This window comes from Felis catus, chromosome D3 (assembly GCF_018350175.1).
Source record: "Felis catus isolate Fca126 chromosome D3, F.catus_Fca126_mat1.0, whole genome shotgun sequence".
NCBI lineage: Eukaryota > Metazoa > Chordata > Mammalia > Carnivora > Felidae > Felis > Felis catus.
In genome coordinates this window covers 23,657,709-23,676,513 of record NC_058379.1, presented here as the reverse complement: position 1 = coordinate 23,676,513, position 18,805 = coordinate 23,657,709, and the positions used below count along the sequence as shown (strand labels likewise).

The 18,805-nt window shown below is 47.5% G+C and overlaps 1 protein-coding gene and 2 long non-coding RNA genes across 8 annotated transcripts in view; 1 reads left to right on the top strand and 2 right to left on the bottom strand.

Annotated features, from left to right (window-relative positions):
• The window catches only part of ZNRF3 (zinc and ring finger 3), a 156,709-nt gene that overhangs the window by 119,577 nt on the left and 18,327 nt on the right, over nt 1–18,805 (top strand). The window contains exons 1-2 of one of the 4 annotated variants that reach the window (XM_006938554.5): nt 16,360–16,536; nt 16,690–16,752. The exons of the other annotated variants lie outside the window; for them this stretch is intronic. Coding sequence (XP_006938616.1) covers nt 16,717–16,752 — 36 coding nt within the window. The 5' untranslated portion in view covers nt 16,360–16,536; nt 16,690–16,716. Of the gene's footprint in view, nt 1–16,359; nt 16,537–16,689; nt 16,753–18,805 lie in introns of those variants that run through there. 4 annotated transcript variants of the gene reach the window in all.
• On the bottom strand, nt 7,299–12,232 carry LOC102900396. 3 transcript variants are annotated; one of them, XR_002737242.2, is made up of 4 exons: nt 11,975–12,232; nt 10,454–10,619; nt 10,210–10,318; nt 7,299–8,168 (listed from the first exon to the last, which is right to left on the bottom strand). It is a non-coding gene; the product is annotated as an uncharacterized LOC102900396 (long non-coding RNA). The 3 variants fall into 3 exon arrangements; XR_002737243.2 differs by having other exon boundaries at nt 7,299–7,486; XR_441527.5 differs by lacking the exon at nt 7,299–8,168 and having other exon boundaries at nt 9,878–10,318; nt 11,975–12,229.
• On the bottom strand, nt 14,610–16,224 carry LOC109493282. The gene is made up of 2 exons (XR_002147426.3): nt 15,504–16,224; nt 14,610–14,837 (listed from the first exon to the last, which is right to left on the bottom strand). It is a non-coding gene; the product is annotated as an uncharacterized LOC109493282 (long non-coding RNA).

The window sequence follows — 18,805 nt, the reverse complement described above, 5'->3', positions numbered from 1 at the left end:
AAAAAAAAAAAAAACAACTAAAAAAAATAATGTTAAGAGTATCTCCATGCTCAGAAAAAAAAACAGTGCAAAAGTCTTAATTTTTGTTCCCTAAACATCTTTGCCCTATTTTTTTTTTCTTCAGTGGTCATTTCCAGGTTGCTGTAAAGTCATATAGACACCCCGAGTGCTCCTGTGACAACAGTGAGGATCCAAGCCCAGATCTTGCCCCTAGGAAGAGCTGAGAAGCGTCACTCTACCACTGTTTTTTCCCACTTTTGGATTGTGCCTCCCCCTTCTTTTTAATATCCTTTGTTTTTGTTTTTTTTTTTTAACAAGGCAATTAATAGTAGTGGCATCTTTGATGTCACTCAGTTATCTGAAATCATTTCCTAATGCCCTGCACTCCCTCAGCAGTTTTCCCCAGTAGCAGTAGCCGCTGGCCTGCTTTAGCTGTGAGGCAGGATCCCTGAACCAAGGGCAGTTCAGCAGCAGCCGTGCCCAGAACTGCCCGTGGTGGGGATGAGAGCTTGCAGACCATCTTACTGCAGCCCTCTCACTTGACAAGAAGCAGAGATGCCCCAGGCTCCCGGCTGCGCAGGGAGTTCAGTGAGATCGATTCCAAAGTAGCCCCTTTTTGTAGTTTAGCGTAGAACAGAATACATCTTTGGAATTCACTCATAATGTTCACTAGGCAGCTCCTATCTCCCAGGCTGTGTGCTGGATGTTGCTGATACAGGCGTGACACTGATAGACGAGTCCCCACCCTCGTGGAGCTCACAGTCAGTAGAGAGGATGCAGAGGTAACCAGCAAGTAATAAAATGGGGACACTCAAGTCTTACAGAAAGTTAACTGCTTATTCTAGGTCTCTTGTTAAATATCATCTACTTGACTACTTTGTGACAAATGCTTTTAAACCCTCTGCAAGCTATGTAATATGCTGTGTGATGTAAAAGGATGTGTACACAAAACCTTTATTCTAATAAGTCCCTAAAACTTACCATTTGATGTTTTTTTTTTTTTAATGCTTAGTTGTAGCCTAAGAAATCTAAAGCATAATAAAAAAAAATCCAAAGTGTAATCGCAATCGGGTTTTGAAGTATTGCTTCGGGTTGATATCCTTTCTTCCAGACTTGCTCTTTCCCTCTCCCAGTGGCTTTAAGAAGGGAAGGAAGGAAAGGGGGGTGGGAGGAACAACTGATTAAAACTAAACCTGGCTTGGCTGATAAGGGTTGCATCTTATACTCCGAACTAAATAATGTTGCAAGAGGTCAACTGATCAGTACTAAGTGATGTCTCTACTGGCAAAGGTCGTCGTCACAGTTCATGCAGATCTTCCCAGTGCATTGACCTCCTGTTTGCATGAAAACCTAGAGACTAGACCAACAAAGTGCCCTCCCAGCCCGTGACAGGTGCATTTGGGACAGTGAAGTGGTATTTCACTGTCCTTAGGTATCACCTAAGGAAGATGAACGTGTGGAGATAGGTTGTAATGCGTTAGAGAACTTTCTCTTTAGAAAAAAGTGAATCCGAAAACAAGGCTTTGCTAGGGCAAAGGGTGGGAGCTCTAGCAAATAAAAGGTTATACCAGAACCCACTTCCTGTGTTTGTTCTACTCAGTAAAGTCTTGGTAACACTGAATAATTACAGTAGGAAAAGCCTGAAATGAGGCTATCCTTCCACTTGTTCAGTGAAGGTTAATTTAAGGGACTTAAATTTAAGAGTTAATTTAATGAGACTTGAGATAGAGCTTGAAGTTAGGGATTTTTGTAAATTACCTGTTAGAGGCGATAGAAACAGAAGTGTATTTGTTCCTTAATATGAGAGTGACCTCTTAGTATTTAAGAGTGATTACTGATTAACCAGGGAGTTTCAAATGAGATGTTTACATATTCTGATTTAAAGAGTTTGCCCCGTCTGAGCGAGGGCTGGCTCAGGTTGTGGTGAGCAGAGAGCGGAGTGGGGCTGCTGTATCAGAGCATTGTGACTTCAGCTGGAGAAACTTCCTTCCCATGTGAAGCTCCCCTATCATAGCGTCCTCGGGGGTGTGCCCAGTGTGGGGCAGTAAGGCCACCTCTGCCACACGTTTTCATCTAAGAGACTGGAAATGGGAAAGGAAACCAACACCTAGAAAGAAAGGGGGTCTGACCCCTTTATTCTAAACAAACCGAGACAGTGGTGCTTTGCCCCCATAGATGATCTTGGCGGCCGAGCTGATGAGTGGCAGAGACAGACTCAGCCCCACCTCTGGAGCCCACTCATTTATTTCCATTCCTGAAGGTGGGGCGTTTTCCAGGCAGAGATCTGTGGGTTTGCTGGAGACCGAAGATGCGAGGCATTGGCTGTTCAGAGTACACCTGCTCTGTGTTCGAAGTATAAATCAGTTGCCAACACTTCAATTGGAAGGTTTAAAAATCCACATTTCTGCCTCCTCTTGGAAAGTCAGAAGACCTGGCAGCACTGGTGCCCCACTCCTCTGGTGAAGACGGCCTGAGCCGTGTGCCAGCTGCTCCCATCAGACAGGCGTGTGTGGTCTCGCCTGCCACAGACCCCGCCGTGCTGCTGTTCCCCTCACACCACGGCAGCGTATCCACGGCCATCGGTCTTACGCCTGGCCTCTGTGGGCAGAGTTTGTGATCTCCACTGTACGATCTTAAGCTGCTGGTAGAGTACCACCACCAGGGTTGTCTCTGGAAGGCTGAGTGAATCAAGTGTGATCACAGATCAATGTTGTCTGACAGTCAAACAATAAATACGAAGAATGGTCCAAAATGGGTTGGATTAGCAGGCTTTTATGCCTCTGATTTGTGTCAAGCACTGTGAGACCAAAGTAGGGTAACCATATTGTCATTCAAAGTCAGCACACGTTTGAGAATGGAAAGGGGATGCCGTGATTTTTCGTTATGGTAAGAAAACAAGGGTAGAGCAGGGCTTTCCTGTGCACGTGGCCATGTTAGTCCTCTGGGACGTGAAAACAGGATGCTTATATTCCCATCAACCAGGGGGAGTGAAGTGAGGGCTCATAAGAGGGGCTCACATGGAGGCTACAGTGGTATAGAGATGGTTCTGGAGAGCTTGGGCAAGGCTTTGCACAGAAAGGCTTTTAGGTGGGTCCTTGCATGAGAAGGGCGTTGAGAGGTAAAGAAAGGTCCCGGAGAGCAATTAAGGTAAAAGCAAAAAGGTTATTGGGTGTCTTGATTTTTCAGAAATTGGCAACTGTGTGGCTGGAGCACACAGTGCTTGGAGGCAGGCAGTGGGAGAGGGGTTAGGCCAGGTAGACTGTGTCTAAACTAAGCTGATTCTTGGACATTAAGGTAAGGAGTTGGGACTTGACTCTGAAAAAGGCAAGAAGGTAACTCTTGGCATTATGTATGAGATGGACTGGAAAAAAGACTGGAAACAGGGAGGTGAAAGGAGAGAGCCTACTTGCGGGTCATCTGTGGAGGGTGGATCTGAGCGACCTGGATGTGGAGGGGGGAAAGAAGGGTGTGGGCTCCCGTGATGACAGTTCCGTTAGTGTGAGTCAAGTGGTGCAGGTTTGAGAAAAACTTGGTGACCCGTTTCAACTGTGCTGAATTGGAGTCCTGGAATTCAAGAAAAGGGTCAGGATTGGAGATGACGTTTGTGAAGCCATTAGGTGGGAGTGTAGGTTCAAACCAAGAGCCTGAGTGAGCTTGTTTAGGAAGAGAGTGGACTAGGAAAAGGGGGCCAGCACGCGACTCCAAGAAAAACTTAAAGGGATGAGGAGAGGGGGAAATCAAAAAAAGAGACTGAGGAGGAGTTGAGAGAAGTGTATATATAAGCAGGATCTTAGTGTCTGGAAATTTCCAGAGGCAAGCAGGGACCATGTCAGCAAATGGAACCTGGATATAGAGAAGGAGAAGCAGGCTCATGAGCACAAATCCACGTCAACAGGGTTGTGGAACGGCACGGAGGACAGCCTGGGCGAGGTGACATGACCCTGTGGAGCATTCATTCAGCACAGGTGTGTGTGTTGTCTGAGTTTGGCTGCGTAACAAATGACCCTGAAGCTTAGTGTCTTAAAAGCAGCAATCATTTTCATTTGTTCTTGATTCTGTGGGTCAGCTGAGCAGTTCTTCTGGTCTGAGCCAGTTTGCTCGCTCTCTGGTCTGCTGGTGGTTCGTTAGGGCCTCACTTGGAACAGTTGAGCCCTCGTGACATGTGGTCTCTCCTCACCGAGGAGGCTAGCTCAGACTTCTTCGGAGGCTAGCTCAGACTTCTTCGCGTGATAGTCTAAGGATTTCCAGCAGCAAAAGAGGGCAAGCCCCAGGCACAGGCACTTACCAAGCCTCTGCACGCATCATGTTTGCTAATGAACCATTGGGCAAAGCAAATCACATGACCAAACCCAGATTCAAGGACCAAAAAAGATGCTCCACTTTTTCTTTTTCTTTCTTTTTTTTTTTTTTTAAGTTTATTTATTTGAGAGAGAGAGGGATCAGGGGAGGGGCAGTAAGAGAGAATCCCAAGCTCTGTACTGTCAATGCAGAGCCCGATGTGGGGCTTGAACCCATGAATCATGTGATCATGACAGCCGAAGTCTAGAGTCAGACGTTTAACCCACAGCCACCCAGTGACCCCAAATAAGCTCCACCTCTTGAAAGGATAAGTATTGTGGCCATTTTTTTCAGTCTACCCTGACAGGTGTGAATTTCTTGTAACTCTTGGCAGGAGGAGCTATTTGATACTTTGGTGTAACACTCAGTTGAGCCAGGAAGGATTGAAGATCACAGTGGAGCAGTTTAAATTCTGATGACCCATCTAATTATGGAGGATATTTGTTTCAGTTCAGCTCCAAACAAAAGCCCAAGTGGAGGGGACAACAATGACACTCGTATTCATGGCATCAAGCTAAATAAAGCAATTACTAAAGACAGTTCATATACCCGGTTCAAAACTCAAACATAAGTTCCCTCTCTCAAAGCAGCTTTGTCCAGGGGCGCCTGGGGGGCTCAGTCGGTTGAGCGTCGAACTTCGGCTCAGCTCATGATCTCACGGTTCGTAGGTTCGGGCCCCGTGTCGGTCTCTGTGCTGGCAGCTCGGAGCCTGGAGCCTGCTTTGGATTCTGTGTCTCCCTCTGTCTCTGTCCTTAACTCACTTGCATTCTGTCTCTGCCTCTCTCAAAAATAAATAAACATTGAAAAAATATTAAAAAAAAAAAAAGCAGCCTTTGTCCAATTGGCAACAACCAATACCTTTTAGTGCTGTTACTCATTTAGGACTAGATCATTGAACAGTAATCACCTGCCATTGGCACCTGCCATGTGCCCAGACTATGCCAAGCGCTTTATATCTCTGAACTATTTGATCCCTTCAACAACCTAATAAAGTCCTACCACTGTTCCAGTTCTACAGATCAGGAAACTGAGGATCAGATATGAAGTGACTTGCCTAAGGGCATCAATCTAGTAAGAGAACCGTGAATTAAAAAAAAAAAAAAAAAGCCCTCAGGCCACTGGTTCCCCCAACTGTGGGCAGCAGTAGCAACTGCAGAGAGAGAGAGAGAGAGAGACACACACACACACACACACACACACACACACACACACACACACACGCACACAGTCCTGATCATCTTTGTGTTAAGGTAATATTCTCTCATGGATACTGACCTGGGATCTGCCTGCTTCCCAGAGTCCATGCGGGCACTGTGCTACCAGTCTCCCTTTCCCATTCACCCAGCTTAGAGAGGGACTGGTTTTAGAATACTGAAGACAGTTTTAGAGTATCAGAAGGATACTGCCTTCTGCCTTCTGGCAGAAGGATATCTGCCTCAGTCTGGATAGTTTTTTAGACCAGCTTTAGAATTTACCTATATTAGCTAAAATTGCCAGCATCACGTGGTAAAGAGTTCTTTGTGTCATTAAAATTTTACTTTTAAGAAGTTAGAGGAATCATGGGAAAAAATATCTGTGGATTCTTCCCCCCATCTATTTTTTTTTTTAAGTTCTATATTGAAGTATAATAGACCTAGAATAAGCAGGACATATTTAAAGTGTATAGTTTGAGGGGCACCTACCTGGGTGGCTCAGTCAGCTAAGCGTCTGACTTCTGCTCAGGTCATGATCTCACGGTTCCTGAGTTCAAGCCCCACACTGGGCTATCTGCTGTCAGCAAGGAGCCCACTTCGGATTCTCTGTCCCCCGCCCCGCTCGTGCTCTCGCTCCCTCTCTCTCAAAAATAAATAAACCTTAAAAAAATAATAAAGTGTAGGGGCGCCTGGGTGGCTCAGTCAGTTAAGCGTCCGACTCTTGGTTTCAGCTCAGGTCACGATCTCACGGTTTGTGAATACAAGCCCCATATCCTGCTCCATGCTGACAGTGCAGAGTCTGCTTGGGATTCTGTCTGTCTGTCTGTCTGTCTCTCTCTGCCCCTGCCCTGCTCATGCTCTCTTTCTCTCTGTCTCTCTCAAAATAAATAAATAAACTTTAAAAATGGATGTTATAAATTCTTGATAAAAAAAATAATAAAGTGTATAATTTGATAAGTTTTCACATACACACACACCTCCGTCATGAAACCATCACCACAGTCAATGTACTCTATCATTCCAAAAAGCTCCCTCCTGCCCCTTTGGAGGCCCTCCCACCCCTCCCCTCTGTTCCTCCCCAATCCCCAGGTAACCATTATTTGCTTTCTCCTACTGTAGATTAGTTTGAATTTTATAGAGTTTTATATGAATGCACTCATGCAAATATGTACTCTTTAACCTCATTTCTTTCACTCAGCATAATTACTTTGAGATTTATTCGTGTTGGTTGTATGTATCTGTTTATTCCTTCCCATCACTTTTTAAATTCTAAATGAGAAAAGGGCACACTGCCTTTTTTTTTTTTTTTTTAACTCTGAACTTGGGCCAGGACTATTGAAGTTGCCTACAAAATTGTACATTAACCAACCAATACCAGTGACGAGTTAATCTGTAACTTCATCTGTTAGATGTTAACGTGACCCCCCAACCTAACCTCCTCTTGACTGTCAGGCCCTGATCCTGGGCACACTTTCTCTCCAAGCTGGGACCCAAGTAGGGTTCGGGGCTTGGGGACGCTGAATATTTCTTAGTCTTGGCTGCTCCTGGTCTATCATCATATCTTAATGTAGCATATCTGCATGACATCACGAGAATGGGGCTATCTGTATGTGTGGTGTGAACAGCACAGTCACAGGGGCTGGGTGCTCTGTGCCACTCTGTGTTTTAGAAGTTTGAATTAGGCAGATGTCCTAATCCCAGCATAGGGGGAAACACTTAGGGGCTTCTGTTATTATTCAAAAGGACTCACCTGGACAGTGAACTCAGTACATTTGGAATTATCTGAATTTATACTTCTTTTCAAGACTCCGCCTCCTTTCTAAACTCCTGTACACCTGTCTGCTAGCAAGTCCATTATAATCAAGCCTTCTTCCTTTCACAGGTCAGTTTTTTAATAATCCTCTCCGTAAGTGCTTGGCTTCAGATCTCTCGGCACAGGAATGTTCTAGTAACAACTGCTTAAAATAATACGCAAAATATTTATGTTCTTAGTAATGGGTGCTAGTTAAATATATCTTTCCGTTATTTTTGGAAAACTAACATTGGATGCCCCTAAGTTTTGATTTTTCCCCAAAAAGAAAAACTTGGACATGGCAAAACTTAATGGACGCTAAAGAAGTATGGGGCAGGGTTGACAGGATGCAGTCGGCTCTAAGTTGAACGCCCTCCACTGCTGCCAGCATTCTCTGACCTCGGGAAGTCACTGTATCCTTTGCAAATCGAGGATGTGGGACTAGGTGCTCTTTAATCCCATTCCAGGACTGAGAGGCACTTAATCGATTCTGATGGACCATAGTTGAGGTCACTGTTGCCTAACAGGCCCCTTCTGTCCCTCTGCATGAGGACTGCAGTGACTCTTCAGCTGGGCCTCATTGGCTTCGGGGGCCAGGAAGCAGGCTTGCTCTCTCTCTCTCTGGATTTGGCTCACTGGTCTTTTCGAACGTCCCAGATGCTGGAGGGTATGCAGTTGGACTTGTTTAGCCTCAGAATGATGCCAGCCGGTCCCCCGTGCCTGCCATAGTTGGGTTCCTGTCGAGCCAACACTGCCATATTCTGTAACAATCTGCTTGTTGGGGGTTACGGAGCACTTGCCGTTTTAGCTCTCTCCACTCCCCCAGAAACCAGACTGCCAAACTCCTGGATCATAAAACAAAGCGTAAGCACCTGGATCATGACCCAGCTCTTTTCCTGTTCTTCTTTTGAGACTTCCCCAACAGGAAAGGCTCTGGGTAATTGATAGAGATTATCCCTGATTCCCTTAATGTAACCTTTTTACTCTTTCCTTTTCCTGGGATTAAGCTGTTCCTTTGCAAGAAGTCCTTTTCTTAATGACACAGTCATAGACCTGTTATTGACCAAAGGAAGCGATCCAGCCCAACTCCACCTTCTGTGGCTCATGGTCCCTTTCTCCTCTTTCATCCTAAGGACTTTTAAAGTCTTTAACTGGGTTTTTCAATTTTCTGCACTGTTAAAGTTTATCCAACTATACTTTAAAACTAATCTGCTTTCTTGAAACAATAATTGCCCCTATATTTATAGTTGGATATGAGTGTTCGTATGGAATAGATGTTCTAGAATTTGCTGTGCAAGGATTCTGAGGCAGCATGCCGGCACTGCTGAGGTGTGCTGTCCACCGAGTGGTAAGTGAGGTCTGACATAAAGTGGAGACACGAGGACCCTGTCAGCAGGCACCGTTTTTCCTCCTCCTCCTCCTCCTCCTCCTCCTCCTCCTCCTCTCTCTTTTCTTCCATTTAAGGAGTATTTCTTGCTGTGCATACAGTCCCTAGTGTGATTAGTGGCTCTCCTTGAGAAGAAGGACTAGGATGGGTCTTTTCAGCATACGATGGTACCATTATGGTAGGGGTTCAACAAGTATGTGTTAAATGAATAAACCGTAGGAAAGACAGTCACATTAGGTTTTTTGTCTGGAAGTACCTAGCCACCCAAATGAACCTTATTTGCAGGGGTCAGGGAACCCTTTCCAGAGAAAATGGAATTTTGGTCAGTGATCCAGAAGTGTTAGTAAACCATAGGGGCTGTGTGTGAATGCTGTGTCGTATACCAGAAACTAACCTGGGGGCATGCTGACTGCCACCAAGAGAAAGGCTAGTTAATAAATGGTGGCCAGTGTTTACACTGTGGCCTTGTGCGTGGACTGTAATGTATAGTCCCCATGTAACCAAGCATTGCCTTTTGTGAACCTCTTCCCTTCTTGGTCCTTGGTGTATCTGTAGGGTCTGCGAGCCTCAGCCAGCACCTTGTGTGCCCAGCTCCTGGCCAGCCTTCCCTTCTTCATTTGGGCAGCTTGGTCTCCATGAAGTACTTCCTGACCACACCAGCCCCGTAACATCCACATCCACATCCACATCCACATCCACATCCACATCCACATCCACATCCACATCCACATCCACATCCAAGCTCATCTATTCCAGACCTGATTTGAGCACCCTTCAAGGTGGCCCCACACTGTTGAGCTCTGGATTCATTTGTTTCCCTTGCTAGAAACGGGGTAGGTCCATTTCTCTAAGCTTTGCACAGGCAAGGACTGCGCTCCCCATATTGCTTTGTAGCCCAAACAGAGGGACATGGATGGGACTTCAAACAGGAAGCAGGAAGTACTATAGCTGCTGCCCCTGGGGGGTGCCCAACAGCATCTTTTCCCTTCACCTCCTGTCCGTTCTTGGCCTGAGGAAGGCCACCTTGGTGCCTGGGTCAGCTTTTCTCCTTCCCCTTCCATCATCACCACCATTGTGGTGACTTAAGCACCAGGACTAGAATGCATTTGGAAGAAATAAGAGTATAGTTTTCATGGCCTTCAGCTTGTTGGCCTATAGAGATATGACTATAGGACTTGTTCTTTTATTCAGACATTAAGACAAGGCCTTCCTGGGTTTAACTCCTGTTATGTTTTACAGACTAACCCGTGATCTCAGCTGTTACATCTGGTATCTCCTCTCCACACTCCCAGCCCGTGTCACTAGAATTGTTCCTAATAGCAAATGCTGTCATCATTTACAGGCAGAGACGTGGATGTTAGCTGGGCAGTTGGCATCCAAGTTCTGTGACTTGGCTAACTCAGCCCAGAGTGTGTTTGAGGGCTTTAGTTCAAGAAAGGATGTGTTTTGTGAAGAAAAATGGGACTTCAACTTGAAAATGGTGTCCCTGGAATTCATACCTTTCAGAACTTTTATCATGCTGTTATCTCAGAGGACACTTCTGGAACTTGCATTCTGTGGCTCTGTCCTGCCAGGGGGTAGACACCCCTGTTTGAGGTCCTGGGACCCCTGTGGAGTAGAAGCCAAAGGTCTGGACCTAAGGAGCTAGGAGAACCTCTACTGTGAACCCCAAAAGCTTGCCCCATATGGGATAGAGACTGGCTCTTGTGCCCACGGCCCCTCCCCACAGCATTTGCTGCCTACCGGATTCCAGGTGCCAGTCTAGGGGCTTGTGATAGTCACCGCCTCTGAGACCTTTGACTGTGAAGGACCCAGACTTCTGCGTTGGGGGAGGGAGGTCTCATTCCCAGAGCCAGATCACAGGAAGCTCAATTGTTGATTGCCTTGAAGTACATTCTTCTTGTTAAGTCTGAGGTAAGATAGCGTAAGTGGGTTTCTAGAAACCAAATAGTATAACTGAGAAAAGAATCTGGCAGTTCTGGGAGGGAATGATGAGTTGGAGTTAAGCACACTCCCTGCCACCCTCTCTCCTCTGACCTCCTTAGGGTCTTGGTCCCTGTGGTTATTTATCTTAGCTATGCCTACATATCAACCCAGAGAGCTTTCAAACCTCCGGAGGCCAGGTCCACCTCCAGCCCAGTGCCCCTCAGTCTCTGGGGAGGGCTGGGCCCCTGTATTTTTAAATAGCTCCCCAGGATATTCCAGTATGCCTCTGGGCATCTGACCGCCTTCCGCCTGCTTTGTGCCATGGCATCATTTCTTGCCCCCAACTGTGACGTTCCTGTGTGTATGTGATGCACGGCAGAGACACATCGACTTCCAGAACCTTTCAGAGGTGGAGTCTCTGTGACTCTGCCTGCCGCTCTGTGTGGGAACTGGGCTCTCTCTCCTGGAGAGAAGAATCCTGTATACAAACAGTCAAGGGAGGGTCCAGGTGCCCACAGGAGATACACATAGTGCATGCGTCTCAGCACTTGCCAGTCGACTGGCATCTTCTCATCTAGTCTCCTGACCTCTCTCAACAATCATGATAATACGTCCTGTTAGCATGATCCGCATTGAACAGATGGAGGAAGCACAGAAAGGTTGTCAAGTCTGCCCGCAGTCACAGTGCTGGCAAGGTGAGCCAGGATTTCAGCCCGAGCTGTGTGAGGTGACAGCTCCTCCCCCTGCCCTTGCCCCTTCCCTGATCGGCCGTCCATTCACGGGTCACCTTCAGGCTGTGTTCTTCCTCGAGGCCACCTTCGTTGGGGGTGTCATCAAACTGACTGCTCCCAGAGAAGACTGGTGTGACTCAGGGTGAGGGGGTTGGGACTCTGCCCTTCTCTAGAGAGAGGGGTTTGGTTCCATTGCTGTTGTAAGTGATTCTGGTGTGAAGTTGAAAGACAATGGAGCCATATCATTCCTAAATTCTACTGATACCAAGTCACAGATTCAAGGACACAATGTGACAGGGCACATGGGGAACCATTTTGGAACCACCTTGGTAGATCTTTAAGAAGTGTACAGAGTAAAAGTTGTATTGTTTGGGAGCTCGCGTTGACTAGAATGGCAATAAGAAATAGCCCCTCTGAGAAAAAAAACATGAGCTTTCAAGCAGCTAACCCTGTACAACAGTAGAATTTTCCACCCTGCCACCTCTCTTTACGTTGACTATATGAGCTGCATGACATTTGTAAAGAGAGTTTTAAAGATGAGGGAGTCCAAATGGGTTAGGTAAGAGCTATCTGGATGCCTTGTAGGATTGGGAAATACAATACTTACATAAGCTATTAATGGAATACTTGGAGATTCAGCATTCATGTTGATATATGTGCACACATTTCTATCACGCTTGATTATGGAAAGCCCTAGGATAACCACAGTATTTCTGTAGCCTGGGATTACGGAGAGGATGAGGTCACATGTCACCTCTCTACTTCGTGGCTTTGTGAGGTCACCTCTGAGCCTCTAGCTATAAAATGGGAGTCAACACTCCCTTGACTACAGAGTTGCATGCCATTTGAAAGCACCTACTGCCTTGTCTGGTGCATAGTAGGTGCTTTGCTCACTTTTCCCTCTTGGAGTCTGATGCTTTGGGCCAGTACTGTCCTGAGACAATAAAGGCCCTGCTTCTGAAGCTTCTGGCCACTGGGTGAAGAGTCCAAGGGAAGCCCCCTTCTATAAACCATTCCCGGGATCCCAAATTCCCCCAAGATGAGCCAGTGCTGGCTTCCGGCACCTGGCAGACCTCTTGTCCAGGACCATCCTCCTGGGAGCCGACTCCCCTGGGATCCTACCCCTCTTCCCAAGGAGGATAGACAGACCTTAGCCTTGAGGCTGGGGTGTTTATGCCCATGTGTACAAGTCCTCTTGAAATGCAAGGTGGGTCAGGAGTTGGCTTTCTCCACAATGACATGTTCTGATGAGGAACTCCAGGGAGTTAGAGAAATCTCAGTTGAATGTGACCTTTCGGTTCTTTATGGAGGTGTACATAAAGATAGAAGGGTAGCATATATTTTATTTCGTGGTTTGTTGGATCTTGTCCCAGCTCCCTCCAATGTTAGGAGCAAGCCTGCCTCAGGCATGCAAACATTCTTTCATTCAGATTCTCTTCCTCTTAGTACAAATAAGAAAATCATATAATCAGAGTAATCTTGTTTTTTCAAACAGTGTACCACCTAATGCAGGAATTCGCTAACACTTTTCCTTTGCCCCATCGTTAAGTATTGCCCGTGTGCTGTTTAGATAGCTTCTGGACCTCCACCAGTCCAACTGAATCCGAAGAGGGGCCCCAGAATGTGCATTTTTGACAGCCATCCCAGGGGCTTCCTGCAGTTTGGAGCTCAGTGGCTCTCAGCTCTACCTGAATTTTAAAACTAACTAGGAAACTTTTAGAAAAATATTGCTGCCGGGGCTCCATTCCACAGAGATGAAATCATCATCTCTAGGGGCAGGGTAGGGTATTTTTTAAATCTTCCCCAGTTGCCTCCTCAGTGGGCCAAGGTTGAGAACCAAGTCTGCCCTGCTTGATGGCTGCAGTAGCCAGGAGCCCAGCCCTCAGCCCTCAAAGAGTCTGCCCTCCACCTCTCAAGGCAGAAGGGAGGCTGTGGGGTCTTCAGACTTTGTAGGCACTGTTGTTCCTTGTTAAGCCCAAATACGCCACCCAATTAACTTGCCAATGATTATTAAACAAGTGTTACCTGTCATATGCAGAAAAGGGAGTGGTCCTGTTTAAATTTTCTAGTTGTTGACTTTGTAAGATTTGGCCCTGAAGTGGGACTTCTGGAAACTCAACCCAAGATAGCAGCTAACAAGTTCTTCCAAAAGTTTCTCTGCCAGGCATAGACATCTCATCAAACAACCCGACTGCAGACATTTTTCCATAACATCCCTTCACCCAGTAGTGGCCATGGAAAGGAGGGTGTGGACAGGCTTCCTGGGTTGGGGTGCTCCTTGTCAGGTGTGAAAACAAAGAGGATCATTGTGTTTCTTGGAACTGGTGTAAAATGTCTATGCTTAAGATTAAGATCTGGGGAAATGCATTTTCCGTTTGAATCCAGCATTTTCTGATTGTGAAGAGGGTACCAACCTGTGCAATGGCGCCGTGACATGGCCACGGACTCCAGCCTTTTCTGATGATTCCTTTAATTAGGAGAAATTAAGTGGGACTGCTACATATTTGGGGAATAAATAATACTATTTAAACGGAGGCAGCCTTAACCACTAACTTAACCGCTGAATTCTCGCTGCTACATACCTCCTAAATAGATCAGCATAATCTTAACTAGGACTTAAAATGCATCCTCGTTCTGGAGCTCAGAACCAGCAGCCCGCAGGAGCCTTTGGAGGCTTAATGACTTTAATTAAGGCGAGAAATAACCTTCTCCCGATAGGGAGGGGCGCGGCCAGCCCGGTAGGGTCGGCGAAGGGCAGATGGGAGCCCGCCCCCAAAGGCCGGCCCTACAGAGTGGGGAGAAGGACTGGGGGGCGTGGGGAAGCGGAGGGGGAGGGACTCTGAAGGAGGGCGTGGAGTAGCAGGGCCAGGGGTTGAAGCTGGAGGGTGGAAGGGAAGGGGGGACCCTGGGGGGAGGCCGCCGGGGCCTCCGAGTTCTGAGCTGTGTTTGTGGCTTCGGCACTTTGATCTCCTGCCAGCGAAACCTGGAAGGTCAGGCCGGGCTGCAGCCAAGCCCTGGAGCGAGGAGTCGGGTGGAGCGGGCAGAGCAGCGCTACCCACCCTCACCACCACCCCCACCCACCTCCTCTCCCACTCCCGGAAAGTGAGCTTGCCTGGCTGCCTGGGCGGCCCCCGCCCCGCCCCTCTTTACCCCTCTGGGGCCGTTTTGTGTGTTGATCTCCTTTAGGCGGTGGATTAGGAGCTCCAAATCATGAAAGTGAATAAGCCACTCTCCCTGCAAGTTTGGCTTGGTAAAATCATTTATGTTGCATATGCTTTAAAGAAAGCAGGTTATTTTTTAAAGCTAGGTGCACCCCTTCCTCTCTGGGCTGTCCCAGAGCAGCAGGTGGTTCGTCTGGTGGTTCCTGTGTGTTAGGGTCCTCTCCCTCCACACTTCTGACACCCGCCCCCTTCTTGGCGCCAGCATTTTCTCACCGGTTACCCATGTGCTCTGGTGTGTGACCTCATTTCCTGTGGAACGAAAGGTTTCTGTAGGAAAACAGGGCGCTGGGTGAGACGGGCCTTGCAAGCCCCCTTGCCTGGCAAGAGTATCTATCCCCTGTCAGAGCAGTGACTCATGCTTCAGGGAACAGCAGCTGACCAGAATGATCAAGAGCCTGGTGCCTGGGTGGTCACTGCCAAGCGAAGAACACGGGGGAGGAGGAAAGGAAAAAGTGAGGAGGGAGGGTTTAAAAACCACTCAGTGGCCTCCGGAGGGTGGGGCATAAAAGGACCCAAGGAGCGATGGCTGTTTGGACTATGGTAGGACCAGCAGGGAGAGACCGGTGAGTGTCAGGCGTGGTTGGTCTCCATCGGTGTTCACAGCCCCTGTGCCTCTCCGACCACAGAGCAGGCCCTGCAGCAGTGGCCCCATACCCAGGACTTGTTCCTGGCACCCTGCATTCCTGGCAATGATCTGCCCCAGGCTCAAGCCTTAGGCGGGTGTGCCTCTCAAGCCTGTGCTTTGGTCGCATTGCCCCCAAAAGAGGCTGTCACTGAGTGGGGGAGTTTGGAGTCTGCCACCGGTTCCCCCGGAAAGCCAAGCTTCCGGTCTTCGCACCAGGTGGGAAAGGCAGACTTGGTATCTGCTCACTTTCCTAAGACAGGCCCCTATTGGTACAGGCCATCTGTCTCCACCTGTTTCAGGATGTTCCATGGGTTTCAGCAGTCTTTGAGGCTGAAGAAAAGCCAGCGTCCCCTGAGTGATGATGGGAGGATGCTGTAAAACTCTGTATCTCCTGCCATCTCTTCCTGTGGGTTTGCCCAAGGGTAGTCATTTGGTGAGCGTTTTCCCTTGGTCAGAGTTTTAAAGGACCTTGCCTTCCTCCAGAGAGTGGAAGGAACAAACATTGCAGGGGCACGGGCTTGTTTTCTAAGAGGTTTGACATCAGAGATGTGCTCACACAGGGGCCTGGGGCCTGATAAAGATCCACATTGAGGCAGAGTCACTTGTAGTGGCTGAGATCGCGGTTGCCCAGAGACAACTATGGCTGCATTAGCACTAACCACCAGTAAGAGACCCATCAGCAAATGCCGCAGCAGGGGATGTGCACGCAGTTAATAAACCAAATCCTGAAAGTCTCAAATGCGCAGAATCTTGAGTTCCAAGGAGATGTGGTAGAGAGCAGACCTTTCTCAATCTGAGTCAAAGGAAACCGGAGATGAGGTGACCAGCAGCGAGCTACGGTCTGTGCTTGAAGTAGCAGCGACCTAGGTGTTTGATGCTAACCCTGAGGGCAAAAGCTGATCTTTCTGGGTTAATCAACAAACATTTTTTGGCCATTTACCCTGTGCCAGGCCCTTTGCTGGGTTCTGGGAATTCAGCAGGAAAGAAGTCTGACACATTGGCCGCCCTCTAGTGAGGAGGCACTTTGAGTAAACAATTGCAGTGTGATGTCATAAGAGCTGCAACAGTGGGGCACAATCAGGCCACAGGCAGTAACAGGGTAAAGGGAATAACACCTAAGTCGACCAAGAATTAGAAGAGGTAAAGGCTAGCTGGTGTTGGGGAGGTAGAGCGTTCCTCAGCATGGAGAACACAGGCCATCAGAGAACTAGTGAGAACTCGGCCTAGTTAGACTCGGGGTTGGAGTGTGGAGTTTACCATAAGCAGCGGAGCAGTCCTGGCTTTCCCTAAGAGTAACACAGTTATCCGAGGAGAGTGGTCCAGGTCAGAGCTGTGATTTAGAAGAGTCCCTTTACTGCTGGGTAGAGACTACACTGGGGGGGGGCGGGGCGGGGGAGGGCCAGGTGGAATGGGCTAGACGACCCCCAAGGGAGAATGTTGTTGTGACTCACATGAGAAGTCTGGTGTCCTGGACAGGGTGGCATCAGTGGGGATGGAAAAGCAATGGATGGATTTGGAAGATGGAATCAGCAAAACTTGGTAAGCAGTTGAGTGTAGGGGTGAGGGCAAAGGTTTAACTTGGCCCCTGTGAGCCTAGGTTGTAGGAAAGTAAGGATTGCATGAAGGGTAGGCCTGTGGAAAGACGCCATGCACCCACATCAGCCTGAGCAAGAAATGACCCATGGATGCCCAGGACCGTGTGCTCCACTTTGTGAATAGCCATAGATGGAACTTGGGGACCCAAACTGAAGGAGAATGCTGATGCCAAATCATAGGAACCAAGCCCTGGTGCCATTTTGGATTCTCTGCAATAATGGTTTCTGCCACTTTAGGTCACACTGCTCTCTATAAGTGTATCAGAGGAGACCCACAAGTGAACATTCTCTTGGGTAAAAAGAGATCTCCACACCTTCACCCTGCTCCTTGCCAAGCAAGAGCTCTTCTCCCAGGGCAACAGCCAGTGCATAATGACAGACACTTCTAGAAGGTCTTGGCTTGTATCTTTCTTGAGGTGTCTGGCACAGAGTTGGACCTCTTAAGTAGTTGCCAAGTTGAACTATGGAACTGAATGTTTTCATACTAATAGCCATCTCATTTAAATTGCGGTGTATAAACTTTCTAATTGTATTCCAGCTCAAAATGTAGATCCCTGCCATATCCCCCAGCCTCCTACCTGTACCTTAGAGCAAGGGAATGAATAATAAGGGGTGATATTCCACTCTCGTTGGCATACCATGCACCATGGAGCAGTGGGTTCCATTTTTTTTATGTTTATTTATTTTTGAGAGAGAGAGTGAGCACTGGCTGGAGAGGGGCAGAGAAAGAGGAAGATACAGATTGCAAAGCAGGATCCAGGATTTGAGCTGTCAGCACAGAGCCCAACATGGGGCTTGAACTCGAAAGCCATGAGATCATGACCTGAGCTGAAGTCAGATACTTAGCCGACTGAGCCACCCAGGCACCCTGAGCAGTGGGTTCCAAAACGTCTCGCATAGAAGGGAGGGAATGTTGACAGAAGTTGCTGCAAAAGGATTCTGTATCCAAAAAACTGGGGAATTCCTGGGCCTCTATCATACTAACGTGTCCTGTGGATATCAGGGGTCACTTTAGAAAGCGCAGCATTTCTCAAAGGACCCTGACCAAGAAAATCTCATCCTGTGATATGTACTTTGGGAAAAGCTACAATAGAGACATGGGATAACTGATCCCATGTCCATAATTTCTTACTCATTTGTCCTTGGAATGAAACACTCAGACTATTCCTTTATTACTCGGCTGGCCTCTGTCTGTACCTGCATTGCTTGCAGAATGCACACTCCTTAAGGACCGGGGTCTGCCACACGCCGCTTACTATTGTATGTGTGTCCAGGGCTGAGCACGCAGAGTAACTGGTTAATTGCTACTGTTAAAAAATAAATGAATAAATGGCACTGCAAATAGAATTAAACTGTGTTCCTGCCTACCATGTTAATTTGTTGAGTGTGGACCATGCCCAGGGCAATCTGCTTTGTTAGGCTTTTTCCAGGACACACAGACTGGTCAAGTAAGGTCTACCTCCTGGCTCCTTTAGACCCTGAGGGCGGGTTAGCCCAGCACCCAGGCCAGGCATTTACATGTAAGATCTGTGCGCTTTGGAGAGGCAGGACCACTTGTAGCTATTTATTTATTTATTTATTTATTTATTTATTTATTTATTTATTTATTTAATGTTTATTTATTTTAGAGAGTGTGTGTGAGCAGGGCAGAAGAAGGGCAGAGAGAGAGGGAGACACAGAACTTGAAGTGGGCTCTAAGGGTCCAGGCTCTGCACTGTCAGCACAGAGCCCCAACGCGGGGCTCAAACTCACGAACTGTGAGATCATGACCTGAGCTGAAGTTGGATACTTAACCGACTGAGCCACCGAGTCGCCCCTAGCTATTTATTTAAAGCCAGATACCAGCAGAACCATGAGTATGAGAATGTATATATGGCACTGTTTATAATAGAGAAAATATAGAAATCCTGTAACAGGAGACCATCTTAAGCTCTGCTACGACCATATAATGGAATAATATATGTACCTGGTAAGGAGGATGAACAGTTTTTTATATC